Source organism: Leguminivora glycinivorella, chromosome 20 (assembly GCF_023078275.1).
Source record: "Leguminivora glycinivorella isolate SPB_JAAS2020 chromosome 20, LegGlyc_1.1, whole genome shotgun sequence".
Taxonomy (NCBI): Eukaryota; Metazoa; Arthropoda; class Insecta; order Lepidoptera; family Tortricidae; genus Leguminivora; species Leguminivora glycinivorella.
In genome coordinates, this window is record NC_062990.1 from 14,385,424 (window position 1) to 14,409,099 (window position 23,676).

The window sequence follows — 23,676 nt, forward strand, 5'->3', positions numbered from 1 at the left end:
AAGACATTAGCACTTATCTGGAGGCTGTGAAATAATAACATTTTATCTTTGTTTGTACTACCCACATCTCCACGAGTTGTCACATGTCCGGTTATTAGGAACAGTTTGTCCAAGTCGAGTGTTTATTTACACTAATGTCTAATATGCTTTAGTTTATTTAATGTAAAGTAAAACTATTTTATTATTATATTTTGTACGGATCCCTTTGACATAATGATTGCAAGTCACAAGTCACAATATAATGATTTCCAGATTATCATTAGTCATAATTTTGAAACTTCATCCATTAGGTAAGTTAGGTTAGGTTTTGTTTTATGACAATCCTGAAAAGTTGCGCGTTTCTAACAAAAAACAGATTAAAACTAACGGAAATGTGAACAAACGATACATTATGACTTAAGACTTTATGGGAACAAATAGACCCGTAGTTGTATGCCAATAGGCACGATGTAGTTATACTGCAATAAAAATAAATAAAAATAAATAAATAAATATTGGGGACACCTTACCTTAAACAGATCAACTTAGCCCCAAACTAAGCGAAGCTTGTACTATGGGTGCTCAGCGACGATATACATACTTAAATAGATAAATACATACTTATATACATAGAAAACATCCATGACTCAAGAACAAATATCTGTGCTCATCACACAAATAAATGCTCTTACCGGGATTCGAACCCAGGACCGCGGTTTAGCAGGCAGGGTCACTACCGACTGAGCCAGACCGGTCGTCAATGATTATTTAACATCTCGTAACTTACTTGTGTTGAAGCAATTAAGTCATTGAATCTTTTGAATTTTATTTTTGATTGTATACACAATTTAGCATAGACCGACTAATAGAAATTATGAACAGTCTTTTATTTTTCATTTCATCATTGAACCAAGTATCAAAACATCTTACCTTCTTATCATTTTTAAACCAAGTGAGCGTAGCCAGTGGGTTGCCACCAGTGGACATGCAAGCTAGCTTCTGCACCGTGCCAGCCTGAAGAGTTGTGCCTGGGATGTATCCAGTGATCATTGGTGCTGATGGGGCGTCTGTAACAAAAAGACAAATATTTTTTATCCCATAGTCCAGTATTTTATAAGACCCAACAATATACTACATGAAAGTCAATAAATTACTTGATTACTAGATTAGTTAATCCATCACTTTCATTCAATAATCAAATTCATTTTAGATTCCATTATCTCTCAAATAGTCCTTACACCCTGGCGGGTGCTGTCTCTTAGTACGTCCCATGACACGGTCAAGGGCAGCATCCGCTAGGTATACCTTTGGCTTTGGCTCCGCGCATGCCTCCCAAAGGTCCGGAATACCCATACCGATGCAAAAGAGAACTATCAAAGGGGTATATTTTAAGAGTAAAAACTAGCCGTCACAAGATAAACTAAGGGAACTTACATTTAACTGAGATAAAAAGAGTCTTCACGTACCGAACATTAAGTGGAAAGTCTCAACAGCAATGGATGATGGTAAATGTAGTCTAAGCACTGTTTTTTTACAATTTTCTACAGGAATTCAAAGAACTTAAGGTTCAATGTTTCTGCTGCTCTTTGTTCCGTAAAGGTAAGAAATATTTTACAATTCTTAACTCTAGAACGCTTTGATCTAAGGTTCAGTATAAACCTGCTTTCTCTGTTTTGTGAGGTACGTTTGAGTTTCAACAGATGCCATTTGGTTTTCGGTGCGCCGCATAGTTTCAGAATTGTTTAGTAGAAATGTATGTAACGCTTTGCAGTATTAGGTTTAGGTACAGAATTTGATGCCTCTTTTCATGTTATCACCATCATTCACCTTGCTTTATGGGAGCCTGGTGCCCGCTTTGAAAACGAATCCCAAGATTTGGCGTAGACAATAGTTTTACGAAAGCGACTGCCAACCCGAAAGGTGACTAGGTCTTATTGGGATTAGTCCGGTTTCCTCACTCTACTGTAAATAAAGTGAAAATACATTTGCCATAAAATATTGATTTTTTATGTTTAATAATTGCCGAAATAAACAGTTTTTTGCGTCTATTGTAAAGTTGGTAAAAAACACATTGCGATTTTTGCACGCGCAGCGACGATATGTTTTTCAATGAAGATTTAAGAGGCATTTGTAACAGATCAGATTGAAAAAGTATTCTAAACTTCCAAACTTCGGCTTTCACACCTTCCACATCCGAAATCCCTGCATACCTAATATAATTTTCCTGTAAGCATCCATCAAAATCAGGGTTGCTCCCGGGGGACGATAATCGATTGACTGATTATGACAGAATGACGAGCGAGCAGCTTTTTAAGGAGTTAAGGTTAATAGTTTTCGTGGTCGGATCTTTTAAAGTTAGGTTGACAGTTTTTTGTAGTTTTTCCATGTGTGAATAAAAAGGGTACTAGTCTGAGTTTTGGTCGTTTAAGAGTGTGTTACTAGATGAAAATGTATGTAATTTTTGGTTCTACAATTTCTGCTAACAATGGCCGCCATTTTGCGTGACGTTTGGGTACGCTATTATAGTAAAGTATTTTAAAACATAACCCCAAGGATTGATTTTAACATTAAATAATTTAATTTTATTAAACTCAATCTTCTAAAAATGTTTTAGAGTTATAGTCACATAGTCTCTCTCATAATATTGAAAATATCTACTTCATTTAAACTTAATCATGGTATCGTTCACTGACATTTCTGGTAAATTGATAAGTCATTAATTTGTTCAAATTTTATTACACAATATATCAAATAAAGAACAAATGTTATACTTAATGCCCAAAGACATTATCTACCAGTCAACCAACAGTAGTATGTAATAAATGATTGCCATTAACACAGCCTATAGAATATTCAAAGGTTGTCCGTCCGTACCTCAACCTTTCTGAGATTTGCCGATAAATAGTGTTTAGGCTATCTGTTAGCGCGAAATTCGAGGCACGTAGTTGCGTTAGTCAGCAGGGGGTCCAAGATGGAGGCTAAATCGGTTTTATAAAAATACTAGCTTTACACCACCGCTGCTTCGCTCGCGTAAGAAAGAGACAAAAAGTAGCATATAACTCCGTCCTTTCAAGTATCTCCACTTAAAAAATCACGACCACGTCGCTCCATTTTGCCGTGAAAGATGGACAAACAGACACACACACTTTCCCATTTATAATATTAAAAGTATGGATTTATATATGTATATTTTACGTTTATAAATATATAAAATTTGCTTTAATTTAATTTTCTAGCACTATTAGAATTTCCATTTGTATATCTGTTTGTAATAAATCTACAATTGAAGTTTCCTTTAAATAGTTGATAGCTTGAAACTTCCTTTCGTTTTAAGAAATAAACCTTATTTGATTTCTGAATTTCCTCACAGATCCTGTAATTTTTTTTGGCAAAATTTCATTATCTGTATTTTCTTTTTCTTTTTTTTTCGCCTCAGAAATACGTGGTTAAAATCTCTCGCAATGCTCATGAGCACCATGTATGTTATTCCGTTGCATTCCGATTCACTAGCAGACATAGTCAGTAAATTAATTTGGAAATGCCAAGGAGTGGAATTCCTTGCCGGCGGCTATACTTCCGAGCTCATATAACCCGGCAACCTTCAAATCAAGAGTGAATAGGCATCTTCTGGACGAGCTCACTCCATCTTAGGCCACGTCTTTGCCTTTAGCTAGTCTGTGGCCAAGAGTAAGCCCATTTATAATAATTAAAAAAAATCTAGTTTCCACTACGTATACCTACAAACAGTTATACAAGCGAACAAAATCTTTGTAATAGTGGAACATACATTTTGGGTGGTATTGGCAATGCCAGTATGGCAGTTTTAACGGTAGATTTGAAATGAGGAGGAATTTAAAATATTGAGAAAATAATAAGCTTTTCAATATTTTTCAGAAAACGCCTTTCCTTTAACTTGGCCCACAACCAGTATCCGTACTAAATCGATGCGTACCTTATTTACGTCGATAACGTCTCCGCTGACGCGACGCACATCGATACACTCGCCAATTTATATGAAACTGACATGTTCCAACAATTTATATGAAACATTGACATGTCCCTGCAATGGGGTGGAAGTTTGTATGTGCAGATTTTGATGTTGTGTTTTGATGGGAGTATTAGGAATGATTTAGTGTAGTGCACAGCGCACATAGGAATGGGAAAGATATTTTTTGCAGATTGGGAAAGATATTAAATTTCAATGTAGATAATAATGTTTAGAAGGTTCAAACTTGAAAATGAATTATTATGAATGATGAAAGATTTTTAATAAACAAATACCATATAAATAAAAATATTTATATGGTATTTGTTTTGAGTTTCAGCAAAAATGCAATAGTACCATCGCTTTAATTTAATGGAATCAGGAAATGCTTAAAAGCTAAAGAAAACTGTTCTAAAGCAATGAAACTGAATCGTGCTGAGGATCATGTGCACGTTCTTAATGAATTAATTGATTTTCTATGGCAAGCATAATACCATCAGTGATAAAACATGTTCACACTATACGTACAAAATATTGAACAATATGGGACGTGATTTGTCTATCTATAGGGTCCTTTTAACCCCCGACGCAAAAACGACGGGGTGTTATAAGTTTGACGTGTATGTCTGTGGTTTTGCGGGGGTTAAAAATTATCCTCTTGTGATGGAACACCACATAATTATAATCATCTCTGTAATACGAACAAATAAATACAATACGTATAAATATCACAAAGGATATCCGTTCAGATTCGGTGTCTCGCTCCAATATTTCATTAATGAAACGATGTATAATCAATTTGGGAGTTTAAAGGGGAAGGGGATAGCGTTTCTCCATACAAAGGTAGACCTCGTTTTCCTCCCAAGTTTGACGTTATATAAATCGCTTGCCATTATGCCGATTAGCTTAGAATAAATTTATCCAAAGGTTGTGGTAAAAACCTCTTCTAGCCCGTGCCATTTATCTCGATTGGTGGCATCATGGCCCTGCAATCTTAATAATATCTGCTGCCCAGCACGCTTTTGGGAAAACCATTTTTTTCTTTTGCTCTGCACTTTTGGCACTGTCCATGTAGTTGCTTTAAGGGTCCATCTTTTGTCTGTAAATCTTGCAATGTGTCCGGCCCATTTCCACTTGAGACGACGTGCAAGTTGGAGGGCATCTGTTAGTTTTATTTTTTAATTCTTCATTTTTTTGTCCTGTATAATAATATCCTCCTCAAATACAATAGGCTCCTTTCAATTGATCGCTGACATGTTTCTATTTTATGTTTTATATTGTTATTGTTATTATATCAAAATATTGGCCATGTTAATATGCAATGAAGAAAATGGGGACCACCTTTGTGAAGCAAGCTTATTTCACTTTCCAATTTCATCTTAAATTGTATTAAAAGCGTTATTAATATTTTCGCAGAAATAATGATCGATTTATTCGTTTCGTAGGTGTCGAGCCGTGTGTTAATTAAAATTTGTATTCGTTGAAACGTGAAGGCTGAATGCTTTTGTCTGCCCGACTAAATTAAAAATTCAGTGTTTTTGTATGAGGATTTAATAAAAACTTGCAGGTTTTATTATTTTTAACCGACTTCAAAAAAGGAGGAGGTTCTCAATTCGACTGAATGTTTTTTTTAACCGACTTCAAAAAAGGAGGAGGTTCTCAATTCGACTGAATGTTTTTTTTATTATTTTTTTGTATGTATGTTACTCGATATCTCCGAGAATCGTGGACCGATTTTCAAAATTTTTTTTTTGATCGAACCGGTATAACCCCGAGATGGTCCCATTGGCACCAAGTCAGGGTCTGATGATGGGATCCTGGAGAAATCGAGGGAACTCTTCAAATGTTATAGGCACATGTAATGTTTTTAGTCTATTTTTCAAAGGTACACCAGTATTTACGTATGATGGTAATAATTTTATGTGGCTGAGCTGATGATGGAAGGTCAACTCCTCAATGGTTAGGAGTTTAAGGATAATTCTTTCACTACTGTACATGTATTCGGACTGATACATATAATATCACTAGGAACCACTAAAAATCAACAAATAAATAAACTTTTTAACAAAAAATAAAACCGCCTTCAAAAATAAGCGCGTTACAAAACACGGAGAAACTAAAAAGCCAAAAATAATAAACCTTTCAATTCAGATTTCTTATCGTATTGCAATAAGCTAAACATCCAAATTATAAACAAATCAATTATTTTTGGAGTCGGTACCAGCCTGTGTATGGTTGGGTGGGGCAAACAGGCAATAGCAAGGCGACGAACAGGTCTGGTACCGACTACAAAAATAATTGATTTGTTTATAATTTGGATGTTTAGCTTATTGCAATACGATAAGAAATCTGAATTGAAAGGTTTATTATTTTTGGCTTTTTAGTTTCTCCGTGTTTTGTAACGCGCTTATTTTTGAAGGCGGTTTTATTTTTTGTTAAAAAGTTTATTAACTGTAGCAACTTAGTCTCTGCTGTGAGTTTTTAACCCCCGACGCAAAAACGAAGGGGTGTTATAAGTTTGATGTGTCTGTCTGTCTATCTGTCCGTCTGTCTGTCTGTCTATCTTTTTGTCTGTCTGTCTGTGTGTCTGTCTGTGGCATCGTAGCCCCCGAACGGATGAACCGATTTAGATTTAGTTCTTTTTGTATGAAAGCTGAGTTAGTCGGGAGTGCTCTTAGCCATGTTTCATGAAAATCGGTCTACTATGTCGCGGTCGGGGTTTTTCAAAATTTTAATTTTGTGGTTAGGTTATTGATTAAGATACATTAATTTATAGGTTACAGAAGTTCACGAAAAATGTACTAATTTTTTTTGGTTCTAGCAAGTAACCGTTTGATGGCGCTGCTGTTCTCTTTCAAGTCTCTTGTGAAGCTAATATCAATAGTTACCATGATGAACACCACTTTTTTGACTACCCACCGCATAATATACAAATACAAAGGATTTATTCATAAGTTAACTGCATAATACAAATAACCACAAAATTAAAATTTGAAAAAATCCCCGACCACGACATAGTAGACCGATTTTCATAAAACATGGCTAAGAACACTCCCGACTAACTCAGCTTTCAGACAAAAAAAAACTAAATCTAAATCGGTTCATCCGTTCGGGAGCTACGATGCCACAGACAGACACGTCAAACTTATAACACCACGTCGTTTTTGCGTCGGGGGTTAAAAACGTCCCACTTTGTCGGTTACCATTAGGCGAGATTTACTTCTATCTTTATATGAATAAACTGACAAAGCGGCTTTATAGCAATCGAAAAAGTTGGGACGTTTTCCTGTGCACACTCACATATAAGGAAATAACAAACAAATTAGTTACATTTCATGTTTAATTAAACCAGTGTTAATTACGAAATTGTCGGTAAACAAAGTTTTACCTTCAAAATCAAACTCCTTTCATTTACTACTACTATTGCTAAGCAACAACTATACGCTAATTAACGAGAAAACACATGACTTCATTCAAATTTCAATGTACAACGAAAATTGTCTCTAAATACGATATCAAACTCTTCGGAGAATAATTCAGAGAGTGACGTTTCTGAAAACAAAATTCATTCGGCCAAATACACAAACGCTTTGGAAAAAGACACTTAACGTCACATAAACAAGAAAGAGACAACGCTCTACGAAGACAAAAACCGATGTGAGCATTTTTTTTTCGCCACTTTTATGAAATGTGATATTTTTGAAAAAAAAAATGGTATTTCTACTCAGAATCACTAGCTTCTTCAATCCTAGTAGTTAAAAAAAATGTCCCATACGATGTTTTCTTATTTTGTTACCATTTTCCATACATGTTGTGTGTGGGGTAACAAAAGAGGAAAGTAACAAAAATGTATGGAAATTCTGGGACACTTCTTGTCTCCCAGTGAGATTGAAAGTACTCGTGATTCTGAGTACAATTGACCTAAAATTCTCTAAAAAAAAAATCAAAATAAAATAACCTAACCACAAAATTAAAATTTTGAAAAACCCCCCGACAGCAACATAGTGGACCGATTTTTATGAAACATGGCTAAGAACACTCCCGACTAACTCAGCTTTCAAACAAAAAAAAGTAAATCGAAATCGGTTCATCCATTCGGGAGCTACGATGCCACAGACAGACACACACACAGACAGACAAACAGACAGACATACAGACAGACACGTCAAACTTATAACACCCCTTCGTTTTTGCGTCGGGGGTTAAAAAATGGCAAAAAAAAGAAATGCTTACGCAATCAGTGGCGGGTACTGTACCATAATAATTACGTCTATCATTGCCAGCTATCTCTATCGCTCCTGCATATTGGCGCTATAGAGCATTTCTATAGGCGTCTAGTGTCAACGATTTGTCATTTTAACTAGTTTTGTCAGAGACATATCCTATCCATATCTTATATAGAGCATTATCAAATTTCGAATCAGGCTGCAATCTTGTTAGATCCTATCCATATCATATATAGTATCTCGAATCTGTTACCATACACGATGACGTATTTACGCATAGCGTACAATTTTGGGTATAATTAAAGTAATTGGACCCCACGAGCGATAATTTCGATATTACTGTATAGCTACTATTCGGTGTTAATTATACTTGTTTACTTAATTAATGGGTAATAGATAATAGTTATTTGTTATACAAGGGGGCAAAGTTGTATTTTAACGCCGAGTGTGGAATTGAAAAACGAGCAAGCGAAAGGATTCTATAGTTGAACCACGAGCGAAGCGAGTGGTTCGAGAATAGAATCCTGAACTTGCGAGTTTTTTAACACACGAGAAGTAAAATACATTTGCACCCGAGTGTAACACAAAACTTTTCCCCTCACTATAGCGAGGAAACTACAACACAAAAAATGCGTTTATCACTGCTTCCAGTAGTTCCACAGGTGGTAAATCATCTTTATTACTAGATTCACCTACTTTTATCAATTTAAAAGCAGTTAATTTGACTTTATTCAAGGTCAAATTACTTTACCCACTAGTGGATAAAATGCGTTTTTACCCGCTGATATTAAAGGACAAAACACGTGTTTCCGAACTAGTGAGGGGAAAACAAATAGAACCGGATATTGATAGCTTTATTTACTGAATAGAAGGTCCTACGCGTGCAAACGACAAACACACTTTCCTATTTATAATATTAAGTACAAGCTCTTGCCCGCGGCTTCCCTCGCTTTAGAAAGAGACAAAAAGCAGCCTATGCCACTCTCCATCCCTTCAACTATCTGCACTTAAAAATCACTTCAATTCGTCGCTCCGTTTTGCCGTGAAGGACGGACAAACAAACAGACACATACACTTTCCCATTTATAATATTAGTATGGATGCTCTCAACTAACTGAAAATTACGTTTATTTTGTAAACTACATCATTATAAAATGTTGAAAACAAAATAAATATTGAAAATTTCAAAAAATAAATGCAAACGAGACATGATATTGTTGAAATTTGACTATTATTCCGTTTTAATACAGCCAGGAATACGAGATTAGTATTAATTAATTAATTTGGTTTATTCAGCACATTTTGAGTGTGAAATTAACCTTTTACAAATAAATATTATGAATTTAAACTAGGATTACAAAGGATATTTGATGATAATATCATATTTAACGTTGATTTTATACTTTATCGTTAATAACAATCAAAAACATTACTGTGGAAAACATAATTATTTAATAAATATTTATTTATAAAACAATGATTAATACGAATTTATAACTATGACAGTGAGCTTACGAAGGAATAAATGTATCTGACATTCTTTAAAGGAAACAATATTACGTCTTAAGTCTTAAAATATACAAAAAATACCTTTTAATCAAAATTTCTGTCCCAGACCTTGTTAGAATTGAATAACCTTTCTATAATGAAAAAACACATATTTTTTTGATAACATACTAGGTACCACTAATTTTGAAAATTGAGTTACACCGGGTCTAAAACTGTAGTAAAATTAAATAAATTACAAATGTTTTCTAGATATCGCCAGTGAGCGCAAAACAGAAATTCCTTGCGAAATAATATGCGAAGCCATCTGTTCACGATCCACTGATTACAGCAAAAACGGATGCCATAATGTTTTGTTACTTGTAATGACAGCTGTCAATCGGTACCGCTGTTACGATCACGACTTGTCAGGTATTTCTCCGTGTATTTAAAATAAATCAAATAGTATAACTGCAATAACACGAAGTTTCAAAAACATCAATATTAAAAAAGTATAACTAAATCTTTTAGAATAAAGGTAAAAATTGCTTTAATTTGCCAATAACCACAACACATGACTGATTCAGCTTTCAAACATGAAAAAACTAAATTTAAATCGGCTCATCTCTTTGGGAGCTACGATGTCACAGAGAGACACACACAGACACAGACTATACGTCAAACTTAAAACACCCCGTCGTTTGGGTCGGGGGTTAAAAAGTGTAATAATTATCTTTTAGTAGGTACGAGTCATAAAGTTATGCTTCAATTTTGCCAAAAAAATTTACACAAAAAACACAATTAACTTCAAAGAGTGATGGAGATCACCTATATAGTTATACGAAGCTGCAATAACACGGCCTCAAAATTATAAAGAAACAGTATTACGGTAATGCCTTAAAAATTACGTTGTTTTCCGGACGTAACCACTCAGCCCCGTGTTTCAGGGGTCCGTGCGAAAGGTCCTCTGAACTGTGAACTGCGTGGCCTAGTTCCAATGTCTAGCGTCAAAGTTGAAAGGTCAGGTGGCAATCGCCGCTTCCGTAGTGGTGGTATAAGAAAGATAAAGAAAGAAGAACTATATACGATCGCTACATAAAAGAAAGTGTGCGAATTATTTATGTTATTAGAGGTTGATGATATTTCGGCACATTTGAAAATCATCGTAACTTTGAATTTGAGGAAGCCGAATGACAAGATGGATGAGTAAGAAATATTCAAGAATACAGCTTTGAATAATTATTTTAAACGAGCTACTTTCTTTCAAATGGTATTTTGAATTTTAAAAACATCTTTATACTTAACAGAGCATATGGGCTTTATGAGTTTCAGTTGGTGCTTTTCGGTCTGAAAACCGCTCCAACAATAACGAATCTTTTGATAAAGTTTGAACCCTCTCAGTCTAACGTGATAAAGCCCAGTGGGGCATAAGCTGGCTTTAAGTACGTCCTCGTGTTTTTTACCCCCTCTGTACCCCCACCCCCTTTCTCCCCACGACGTCATGTTCGCTTTAGTGTTGATTATTTTTCCTAGATTTTATCAAGTCATTTGGTGAGTAAAAATGTTGAGGCAAATTTTGTTTTTATGAGATTATGGCACCGTTTTGCGATACTGGGAGTTATGGCTTGTTTTGTCTATGAAAGCTGTGACGGAAATTTTAAGTGAAACTTTGGTTTGTGCCGGATTTATGTTTTTATCGGGTTCTGGCCGAGAGTTGTTTTAAAATTTCAGTCGCTTGAAACAAAGTTCATTTTCAACTTTTGTGATGAAGTATTAAATTTAGCAGGCATTTTTATAATAGGATAAAATAAAATAGAATACTCTTAATTCGCACATCTCTACAAAAGATACAGTGGAGCCAAAGAAATAATAGCAATGTCTTCCTGACAACCTTGTATTATTGGTATTTTTACAAGTATTGTTCAATTTATTCCTTTATTTATTTAATACTCATCATTATCTTTTTAAATAATTAAATTAACGGGTAATTTAAAGCGAAAATTACTTATTATTGATTATCTCATAACTCAAAGATACTTAAAATCTATTATTAGTGCCGTTATGTACCTGAAGTCTTCAGACAATAGTTACTTATTTGTTCTACAAGGGTGTAAAGTTGTATTTTAACGCCGATTGTGGAATAGAAATACGAGCAAGTGAAAGGACTCTATAGTTGAACCACGAGCGAAGCGAGTCTTTCAACACACGAGAAGTAAAATACATTTGAAACTTTTCCCCTCACTATAACGAGGAAAGTACAAAGCAAAAAACGCGTTTATCACTGCTTCCAGTAGTTCCACAGGTGGTAAACCATCTTCATCACTAAATTCACCCAATGTTATCAATAAAATTTGAAAGCAGAAAATTTTACTATATTCAAGGTCAAATTACTTTATTCACTAGTGGATAAAATGCGTTTTTATCCGCTGGTATAAAAGAATAAAACACGTGTTTCCGAGCTAGTGAGGGGCAAACATAATTATACTGATATTCTACTATTAAATAGAAACTTCACTCTTCCCTAGAAACGCTCATTAAATCGCTTCCCACAACAATCACATCGCACTACGATCTATGTTTAATGAGACATCCCTTTGAACGTTATATGTAACGTATGTAGTATATAACGGTGGTACATATGTTTGTGCGTTAACCGGCATATTGGGGAGCACAAACTTGTTATCTGCCATGCATTAATCATTTCTTCCGCTGTGTGGGGGCGTTGGTGTAGAGTTTAAAGCGGATTTGATATATTTTGATGCAGTGAACATTTTGATAGAATTTCGCCTGTGTATAGAAAACACAGCCATACGAGATCTAACAATCATCTACTTACTAGCTAGGTGCCGTGGAATTGGCTCGGAAAGCGTGACGACGACGATGATAAAGGGAAACTAAAACTATGACAGAACTGTTAAGGTTTTAAATATCTAAGTATAGTGATGACTGTCTTCACGTAATCGCATTCCGAGACATGTTTAGGTTAAGGTTTAATAGATAGTAGTTAACGCATATAATTTTGAACAATTCGAAAGAAATATATTTTTTTTTTTTACATTTTCATATTATTTAAAACTATAAACTGAAATAAATGTCATATACAAAGAAAAAATGACCAAGGCCTCCAAGTGTCCAAAGCTGGATTCGAACCAGCGTCCTCCGTTGACGGCGCTTCGAATCCAGCTTTGGACACTTGGAGGCCTTGGTAATTTTTTCTTTGTATATGATATTTATTTCAGTTTATAATTAAAATGCTTGTGTATCTACTAAAATACAAATTAAATTATTTTCTATGAGGATAATTTAATTTGTTCTAAGAATATTTAAAACTAAGCAGCAAATTCAAACAAAATACAAAACATATCATTTTAAAACGCTAATCTCTCCCGCGGCCTCCCATACCAAACTCCATTCCCCCAAGTAAGGTGACAAGGCGAAAAACCCTATTCAGATATGTGTATGAATGAGGCTCACGCTCGCATTACGGCTCAAACACGTCTTGTCTCTGATGAAAACTGAAGGGAACATCTCTTTTTCAGATCCCTTTTTAGGATTTGCGTAGCTGTAGGTTTTTAGGCGAAAAAATGAAAAAGAGGCTATTTGAGTTGTTTTTTTTTTTCATTCGGCCATCCTGATACTGTGTGTCCTCGTGGCTCATATTGAGAAACAATCGGGATAAATATCCCTTTTTCCAAATCCGTTTTGCGTAGGTTTAAACAACAGAAGGAAAATTTTCAGGTTAATAGAGGTTCGAGTCACCTTTATTAAGATTTTAAATAAACAACTAATTGGGATATTCTCACAGAAATTGTATCTTCGTTAGTGGCTGATATATTTTAGGAATCAGACGGAATAAACATCTCATTTTCATATCCCTTATTAGGATTTTTATAGGTATAGACCTGAATAATATACGGCTAATACACTGACAAATAGAGGTTCCAGTTACGTGTTTTTTGCTTTTGATATGATATTCGGTCATCCTGACAAAATGTGTCCAAACAAAGAAGATTGGCTGGACATCGCTATAGACCGAGACGCGTGGTAGAAAAAGAGCGAGGCCTTTGTCGAGCAGTGGGACACAACAGACTAACAAATTATAATAATAATCTACCTCATCAGGTTTTATTTTATTTTTATATACATATAGTAAAAACCCTAGCCTAAGAATGAAAATAAATACAGAGTATAATAATCTACCCCAAAACTTAACCCTATTAACTATATCATTTTCATTCAAAGTAGGACGATAAATTCATATCCAACCCACTCTTGATAATACGCCATAAAGTATGTATAAAATTACCTACGGTCGTTATTTCGTAACTTTACCTCTGCTGCGGTTCTTTGCCGATATTCCCCACTTCATTATACACTATGATATAGTTTGAGAGACCTATAACCCTGCACGTAGGAGCGTAGGGTTGTCAAAATTTTTTTCCCCTCACTAGCTCGGAAACACGTGTTTTGTCCTTTAATACCAGCGGGTAAAAATGCATTTTATCCACTAGTGGGTAAAGTAATTTGACCTTGAATAAAGTCAAATTAACTGCTTTAAAATTGATAAAAGTAGGTGAATCTAGTAATAAAGATGATTTACCACCTGCGGAACTACTGGAACCAGTGATAAACGCATTTTTTGGGTTATAGTTTCCTCGCTATAGTGAGGGGAAAAGTTTTGTGTTACACTCGGGTGCTGATGTATTTTACTTCTCGTGTGTTAAAAAACTCGCAAGTTCAGGATTCTACTCTCGAACCACTCGCTTCGCTCGTGGTTCAACTATAGAATCCTATCATTTGCTCGTTTTTCAATTCCACACTCGGCGTTAAAATACAACTTTGCCCCCTTGTATAACAAATAACTATCATAATTAAGTTTTGTCAAAATGGAAAAGTATATCATAATTGAAAATATCTGAATAATTATTATATGAATAATAGTAAAAACATCAACAAACAACAAAACACAACTTTTTGGCTGAAATTAAATCACTTTTGATATCATTCTATGCCTATCGTAAAAAAAATATTAAAAATATACTAGTCCTGTTAGTTTATGTAGTTATAAACGAACTAATGCATATTCTGTTTCCAGTGATATATGCGACCAAAAAGAAAAGTAACGCCATGAAAATCAGCCAATACATAATTATTATCTTGATTTTTCTTGTCTTACTCAATTTAATGTATTTTTTAAGTTATTGTTTTTTAAAGTACAAATTTTAAAGAAATAAAACTAAATATAGCTCCGACAATCTGGTTGAAAACACCAATCACTGTCACTCATCGTTCCACAATTCCGTGACTTCGCACATGTTAATTAAGCAAAAAATAAGATAATCAAATAACGCCGAGGCAAGTAGGCAACCCTGGCACGCAGGGCTGTCACCGCGTCACGTCGCGCTCATTACGTTAATGAGGGCCCGTGAATTAATTACAGCACTATTTTATGCCTCGAGTATTTGTGGCAGCCCTAAGCTTTGTGCTTTAAATATAAAACCGATTTAGGATACGTGTATGGGGTTAATGGTATTTTTATTAAGAGGGACAATTAGGGGGCGGGATGTAACGATATTTTGCTTTAGGAATAAATAATTATTGGCATTGGCAGTGAAAATATGCACTTCATAGAGAATTTTTAAGCTGAAATCATTAACCACGATACAAAATTCAAATTTTGAAAAAACCCAACGAAGTGGACCGACTTTCATTAAACATGGCTAACAACACAGAAGACTAGGAATTCAGAATTCAAATAAAAATAGCGAAATCTGAATCGGTTCATCCGTTCAAAAGCTACTATGCCACAGACAGACAGACACGTCAAACTTATAACACCACGTCGTTTTGCATCGGGGGTTAAAAATAATTCATTGGAATAGGTAAACATTATCACTCACAAATAAGTAAGGCCGAACTAAATTGAAAACGATTTCAATACGAGTAAGTACCACAGACTTCACAATTTTTATCTTATAATGTCAAACTTTCGTGTATACTTTTAACTCAAACTTGTTCAAACAAGACGCAAGATATCATTTGCAATCTCATTTTCATATCAGTTTGATTTCGATAGGTTTGATACACGTTCGTATCAATTAGTTTCTCTAGAATTATTGCTAAAATATGTACTTTTGTATACTATTAAAAATGCAGTCGAAATAATAATTGTCCTAAAAAATAACTTTTTACACGCCATCACCTCGCACTGTAGTTAACACCCGTTAAAAATATAGCCAAACTAGATAACAGACTTACAAACAACTTCAAGAAGTGACTTTTTACTTCATCTTCCTTTATAAAGACAATGTAAGTGACAAGATAAGTTTTTAGTTCTTTGTACCACTATTATTTGCGACTTGGTACTTAGCCAAATTCACAAACGCTACGATAATATCATTATAGTATTTCTGTAGCTTTTCCGTATTAGCGCGACTGAGCCAGACCGCGTTTCGGCGACTAGCGTCAACGTCATTTCGTAGGCCGGAATTTGGGTACACAAACAAACGCTCACGAAACGAAACGCTCGTAGATATCTATCTCTATCGCTCTTGCGTATTGGCGTGAAAGAGCCAGACTACCAATCGCGGCGTTTCGTTTTCGTTTCTCCATTCGGCTACGGCACCTGGTTTAGTCGAAGTGACTACCGTTTACGCTAGATGGCGATCGCGCAGTCTATCTATTGCGCCACGACAGAAGAACGATAAGGAAAGCTAGCTACGATACGTTTACGAAGCATAAGCGATTGTGACATTAGTTACAATGCTTACCCTTTGAGTTAGGCACTGGTCCCACCGCGAGCTAGTAAACTATGAGCTATAAAAACGAACAAAAGATAAGCACACCCGTGCAAGTAAAAGAAACACGGCGATATTGATAGATCACCGCTGGGCGAGTAACTATAAACATCGCCGTGTCTCTTTTATTTACACGGGAGTGATTATCTTTTGTTCGTTTTTATAGCTAAATAAACTATGAGCTATCTCATAGTTTAGCTCCCGATGGGAACAGTGCCTTAAAGAGTTATCTTTTCTATGAGTATTAGTACGTTGTTTTCTGGTTGAATTTTGCTTGATATTAAAGGGTTATACATCCTGTTTTTACTGAATTCAATTAACTTTAAGGGAAGGTTATTTAGATCAAATACAATTAATTTCTCTAAGAAACTAGCGTCTTAACTCTTACGGTTATCGAGTTACTAAAAAAATAAAGATAATTAATTACTGAACACCTGTGTGACAGCCTTTACCAATTCCTAATGTTATTTGTTTTGACATGTGCCGCCAATCACTTGACACTAACTTGAATGTATTATATTAAATTCTTTATAATAAATTCATTTATTATGTATGAAAATGATGAAATTTTTTTTTGCGAATTTAACTAAAAGTGATATACCGGGTGGTTCCTGATAATAGTGATAATGAATTTAGCTACGTGTCGAATTTAACGGAAAACAAATAAAAACACGGTGTATTAAAATGATTTGGCAGCAAGTTTGTGGCTCAAAAGATGAAGGTAGTTAACTGGACGTGAAGTAAAAGCGTGGAAGGAAATAAATAGTGACATTTATTTTATTTGAGACAAAAGTTGCTGTCGGATTGCAGAAGAGATATTGGTGTTAAGGCGGTGAAGCAAGAAATGTTTATTACGGACCCCGTCACAACTAAAAAAAAAAAAGTATACTGTTTGTTTATGTTACAAACAAAACTCTTAATCTATTATTATTTAGATTCTAATTGAATTAGGTCTAATTGAGATCATGCATTACATTACAGTTTCAAAGTTAGTATTATAATAATATACTTACATTTTAACTACATTTATGTCAAGTCAGAGATTAGGTAAATTGTTCAGCAACATACTTTTATATGACTTTACTATTTGCTTATCTGTTCTATTTTCTATGATTGAATCATATGGAAATCTATTCAAAGCGCGTGGCAAGGCACTTGTCCATACTCTTTTGCCAACTGCAAGCTCCTGTTTTAGTAATTTTAAATGAAGTAATATCAATAAATAATGAAGATTATGACTAGGTACATGTATTTATGAAGTTTGGAACAGTCACAAGAAAACAGATTTAATTGAAAGTACCTTACTTATTCAATTTTATTTTTATTTTATTAGAAAACCAACAGCTTTAACAAAAAAATATAAGCTTAAGACTAGGATACTAAAATGAAGCCAATAACAGGTCTCCCTAACATATAACAAATGAAAAATACCGATTGCTAGGATACTGGGTAATTAAAAACTACATATTATGCGCGAGCGTGTGTAGTTACAACATATTTTTTTTCATTTCATTTATTTTAGCATACATAAGCATTACAGCAACAACATAGATCAAAAATAAGTTCCAACCAGCTCGCATACAATTCTTGAAAAAGGTTTTTGCAACGATTATTATTTATAAAGAAAAACTTCTACAGTTTGTCCTAAAGCTTACAAAAAACTTACAAAATAAAAGACCAACTTAACGTAATTTCGAGTAAACATATAAAATAATCCCTCCATCAAGTTCAAACTAGACTGTTGAAATTGTAAACTATTTAAATTTAAACTAACGTAAATTACAGTTCGAGTTTGAATTGAGAACTATCCGTTAACGTAAACAGCGCCGGACTTCCGGTCGAATTATCATATTTCCGGAAACGGATGTGACTGCCCAACATGGCGGACAATTCGGGGACGTCACGTTTGGTGTGAAATTTTTGTTGAATTTACTTCAAATTATTTGAAACGTGATGGGTTTTTGAGTTATTTGTATACCTAGATATTTTTTTTGCACGAACAAAGTAACACTAGTGACTTCCCTCCGACATTTTGTTTATCGATAACTTCCATTATAATATGTCATTAATTATTATAATCAGGCCCCGTAACTTTCATGCCGATGACATCAATTTGACGTCACGCTGCATATAGGTGATTCAAATAATTTTATTGTAATAATTAATTATTACTCATCAATCAATTTAATCATGTACACATGACTTCAAAAGTGAGCTACTCATACGTGAAATAATTAATACCGACTTGACACGTGAAACGAAAAGGAAACAATTTTGTTTTGTTTTTATAATTTATTGAAATATGGTAACAAAACCATTTAATAAAAGGTATGTATAAAAATAAACAAATAATTTAATTTACTATTCACGTATCAAGTAGGTATTAATTATTTTACGTATGAATAGATTAGTATTGAAGTCATGATTAAAATGATTGATGAATAATGATTAATTATTAAATAAAACTCTTGAATCATCCTATATGCAGCGTGACGTCAAATTTATGTCATCGGCATGAAAGTTACGGGCCCTGATTATAATTATGTCATTAATTATTGCCGTGGAACTAAATCTTGAATAGTTTCATGTGCTCTGCCTACCCCGTTTAGGGAATATAGGCTTAAATTCATGTGTATATAACATTAATCTTTTATACAAATGTTACATGTTTGAAAATAAATGGATAATAATAATAAAACTAACCAACCAGAACCTATGAACCCATGTAATGTCATATTTTGTCTAGCTTTAGTGGCATTACCTAAGACCAATGTAAAACACTAGCTTAATATTTTAGTACTTTACTATTCAACGATATAGCCCTCAAAACTTCAAAATGAAGTCAAGCCCTGACCCGGCCGCATTTTATCAGGACCTATGGACCCATGTAATGTCTTACTAACTCGGGCCGGTGCGTGACTTGAAAACATAGCAGAACGAGGGTTACATGTTACTTGTGTGTAGCTAGCTTTATCTTTATTTAGTGTGTAGCTAGCTTTATATCTTTCTTTTTGGACAGCTTGTGTAGTTTCTTTATCCCTCGACGCAAAAACGATGGGGTGTTTAAAGTTTGACGTTGTCTGTGTGTTTGTCTGTGGCATTGTAGCTTTTCAACTGATGAATCGATTTAGGTTGTGTTTTTTTTGCAAGGTGTATTAGCCGGGAGTGTTATTCTTAGCCTTGTTTGTTTACTATGTCTGTTTTTATTTCTAACTATTTTTTTTTATTGTGCTTATAAAATGACTGAGGTCGCGGGTTTGATTTCCGGCTCGTACCAATGAGTTATTCGGAACTTATGTGCGAAATATCATTTTTCAGTACAGATGGTGTTTTTTTTACGCACTAGTGCGAGAAGTGGTTCATTATATGCCAGGTCGAAACTTCGGAGGCTCATCTGTACTGAAAAACGTCGTACGATACACGTGCGAAAAGGAAATTCGTAACTCGTGTCGATTTAAAACACTCCCTTCGGTCGTGTTTTAATTTATTACTCGTTTCGAACTTCCTTTTTTACGCACTTGTATCGTAATGTACTATTATAATAATTGTCAGTTGCTTTTCAGTGAAAAAAAAAAACCTAGTCAGGAAACCGGACTAATCCCAATAAGGCCTAGTTCCCTTCGGGTTGGAATGGCAGTAGCTTTCGTAAAACTAGTGCCTACTAATCTTGGGATTAGTTGTCAAAGCGGACCCCAGGCTACCATGAGCCGTGGAAAAAATGCCGAGATAACTCAAGGAGGTTGATAATTTAAAAGAAAAGGGTGACATAAGTCCCAAGGAATGCATATATGAGGGGAAAATTCGACCTATGTCGCTGTGGGCCGGGTGGCCGAGAGGTTTTAGACATTTGCCGCGAATGCAGTACGCTGGGTCGAGTCCAGCCTTGGGCACTGGAGGCCGTGATCACTATTTGTTCAGTTCAGTTCAGTTCAAATATATTTATTTCTCTAAGATTACAAATCACTTAAGCGAGAAACAAACAACATTTAAGTAATTACATAAATTACAAGTAAGCCATAAGCGAGCAAAACATTAATTATACCTACTAAAATTAAAATTTACAATTTCATCAATTTGTGTATTTAATAAAAATGGATGTCGGTATTTTTAAATTCAATTCTTAAAACTACTCGAGCATTTTGGTTAGCGACACAGCTGAGCTGATAATTTGTTTCGTATTTATCTCTTTCTCCTAATTGACGATAATACTAATAGATTTTATGTCTGGTTAAAATTGCACGTATAAAGTTTACAAACTGTATAAGTAACTTCAATTTACTACTGAACTTGACTCTATCGATTTAACATCTGCTATGAAATGGCTACTCAAACGTAGGTAATTGTCTCGTCTACATTAATAGGGGCTTAAGCTATTCAATTATAGAGCTGGAATTTGACTGAAATGGCCAATTACAATGATAATAATAATTATCTTACTGGGATAATAACTTATTGATGACCTGTCTAGCCTATTGACTATAAAGGTCATGGTTCGTGGGTTCAGATCCTGTTAAGTATACAGAGTGGGGCCTGTAACAAAGGCGAAGAATTGAACTGTAGGCTATTCTCCTTATACTGATCAACATTTGTTCAGTGACTTTTAAAAATTATGAAGTCTTTAAATTTTTAATTTTTCATACAAAATAAATATTAGCTTCAATGTACGCCATTATTGTTGTCATTGACGTTGTCTGTCACACTTTAGACTTAACACAATTCGCAATACATTACCTCTTAGAAAAAACTTTCAAGGGTGATAAAAATCAAAATACAAGTTATTTTTAAAAGTCGCCGAACAAATGTTGATCAGTATAAGGAGAACAGCCTAGAGTTCAATTCTTCGCCTTTGTTACAGGCCCCACTCTGTATATATTTGGTGTATTTAGCATTTATTTTGAGACGTATTCAATAAAAAGGGACGACTTAGTCGGTTGTTGATAAGATCTATTTCATATTTGACGACCGGTCTAGCTCAGTCGGTAGTGACCCTGTCTGCTAAGCCGCGGTCCCGGGTTCGAATCCCGGTATGGGCATTTATTTGTGTGATGAGCACAGATATTTGTTCCTGAGTCATGGATGTTTTCTATGTATACATATAAGTATGTATTTATCTATTTAAGTATGTATGTATATCGTCGCTTAGCACCCATAGTACAAGCTTTGCTTAGTTTGGGGCTAAGTTGATCTGTGTAAGGTGTCCCCAATATTTATTTATTTATTTATTTATTGAAACTACATATCAATTGAAATAGCGCTTTGTTGACAACCGATAATAAATAATATTGCCTTCAGTTACCGCGATAGTTACTCATGAAATAAAACTATGGAAACGGATTAATCGGATTTTTTTTAACATACTAATGGTATTTTTTTTTAATATTGTATAACTAGCTTTATTAATAGTGTGTGAACCTGCCTTAAAAATCTATATTATTTGTAGTCATGGTTCGTTAATATTTCTTGTATGTGGGTAGCTTTTGCACATTATAATTTTTCCTCAGTCACCCGTTGACCACGAACGCTGTAAAGAGTTCGAAACGTCGGGATGAATTTTAAATTCATTATACGTGATTTAATCCGTTTCCATAGTCTTATTTCACGATAATAAATATTTTTAAATTTAAATGATCGCTATCGTGTGTTAATCCAGATACCGTGAGTTCAGGTCTCATCTAAAGTAGTAATTTTCCACTATTAAATTTATTCTAAGCCTAGTCCTTACTAAGGTAACATAATTATATACAACTAGCTTCTGCCCGCGGCTTCGCTCGCGTTAAATCCGAAAATTACGGAATGCTAAGTACAAATCCCCGCCACCCCCCACCCCCATTTTTGGAAAGCAGAGGTTTAGAAAGAGACCAAAAATAGCTTATGTCTCCCTCCATCCCTTCAACTCCACTTAAAAAATCACGTCAATTCGTCCCTCTGTTTTGCCGTGAAAGACGGACAGACACACACAGTTTTCATATTATCCGATCCGATATCGGATGTGGGACCGATATCCCATACAGTACAGGCGCCATCTTGGATGTTTTCCATTGAAATCCTTCTGACATCCGATGAAATGAAATGAAATGAAATGAAATGCATTTATTTGCTTAACATTATGTACAGATAAGGTGGTAATATCATTTGTATTATGTATGTCCAGATAATGTCAGTACCTTATACTAGTAGGCATGCAAATCTTATTATTTAAATCTATTTACAATATATTACATATATACACCATTTATTAAATTATTGTTTCAAAATATCAGATTTATAATAAGATTAATTACGGATAAATGTCAAAGTGTTAACTAAAGTCTTCATTTAAATATTCCTTAACGCTATAAAAATTATGATTACTTAAAAATGCTATGACCGCTCGTCTAAATTTAACAAATGGCATGTCTCTTAAATATTGTGGCAGTTTATTATATATAATATATGTCATCCCGTCTACATTACTGCGGTAAAGTGCCAAATTGTTTCTCGTACCAAGAAGCTTGTTTAATCGATTAGCTCTGGCGTTTGGATTGACTTGTGCTACGAAAGTAAAGTATTGGTAATGTTTCTTTACAAAAATACATATTTCTGCTATATATATACATGCCAAGGGCAGAATTTTAAGTTTTATAAACATGGGTCTACATGATTCTCTTGTACCGATTCCACATAATGCTCTGATACACTTTTTTTGGGCTTTAAATGCTGTATTAATGTCAACAGAGTTACCCCAGATTATGACACCATATCGTAACACAGATGATACGTAGCTATGATAGGCATTTAAAGCTGTGTCTAAGGATGCGATTTCTTTGAGCCGTTTGAGTGCAAACATACAGTGTCAATATGTTTCTTCCATTTACAGTGGTCATCAAGAGTTAATCCCAGAAAGACAGTCGAATTTACCATTTCTACTTTGGTATCGTTGTACATTACATTTAATGATAATGCTTGGCTCTTACTAGTTCGAAATTGTACAGCTTTGGTTTTATCAATATTAATTTTAAGATCGTGTATATTCAGCCAATTTACTATGGTTCTAACAGTTTCATTTATTTCATTTTCAAAAGTATTAAGGTTCGTACATCTAAACAGTAAAGTCGTATCATCGGCAAACAATATACATTTGTGAGTTGTTTGATCGGGAAGGTCATTAATGTATAGAAGAAACAATATTGGTCCTAAAATGCTTCCTTGAGGAACTCCTCGTCTA

General features: G+C 34.5%; 1 protein-coding gene across 3 annotated transcripts in view; it reads right to left on the reverse strand.

Moving 5' to 3' along the window:
• The window catches only part of LOC125237073 (nephrin), a 457,494-nt gene that overhangs the window by 30,269 nt on the left and 403,549 nt on the right, over window positions 1-23,676 (reverse strand). For all 3 annotated transcript variants that reach the window (XM_048144025.1, XM_048144026.1, XM_048144024.1), the window contains one exon: window positions 910-1,046. In XM_048144025.1, coding sequence (XP_047999982.1) covers window positions 910-1,046 — 137 coding nt within the window. The remainder of the gene's footprint in view (window positions 1-909; window positions 1,047-23,676) is intronic.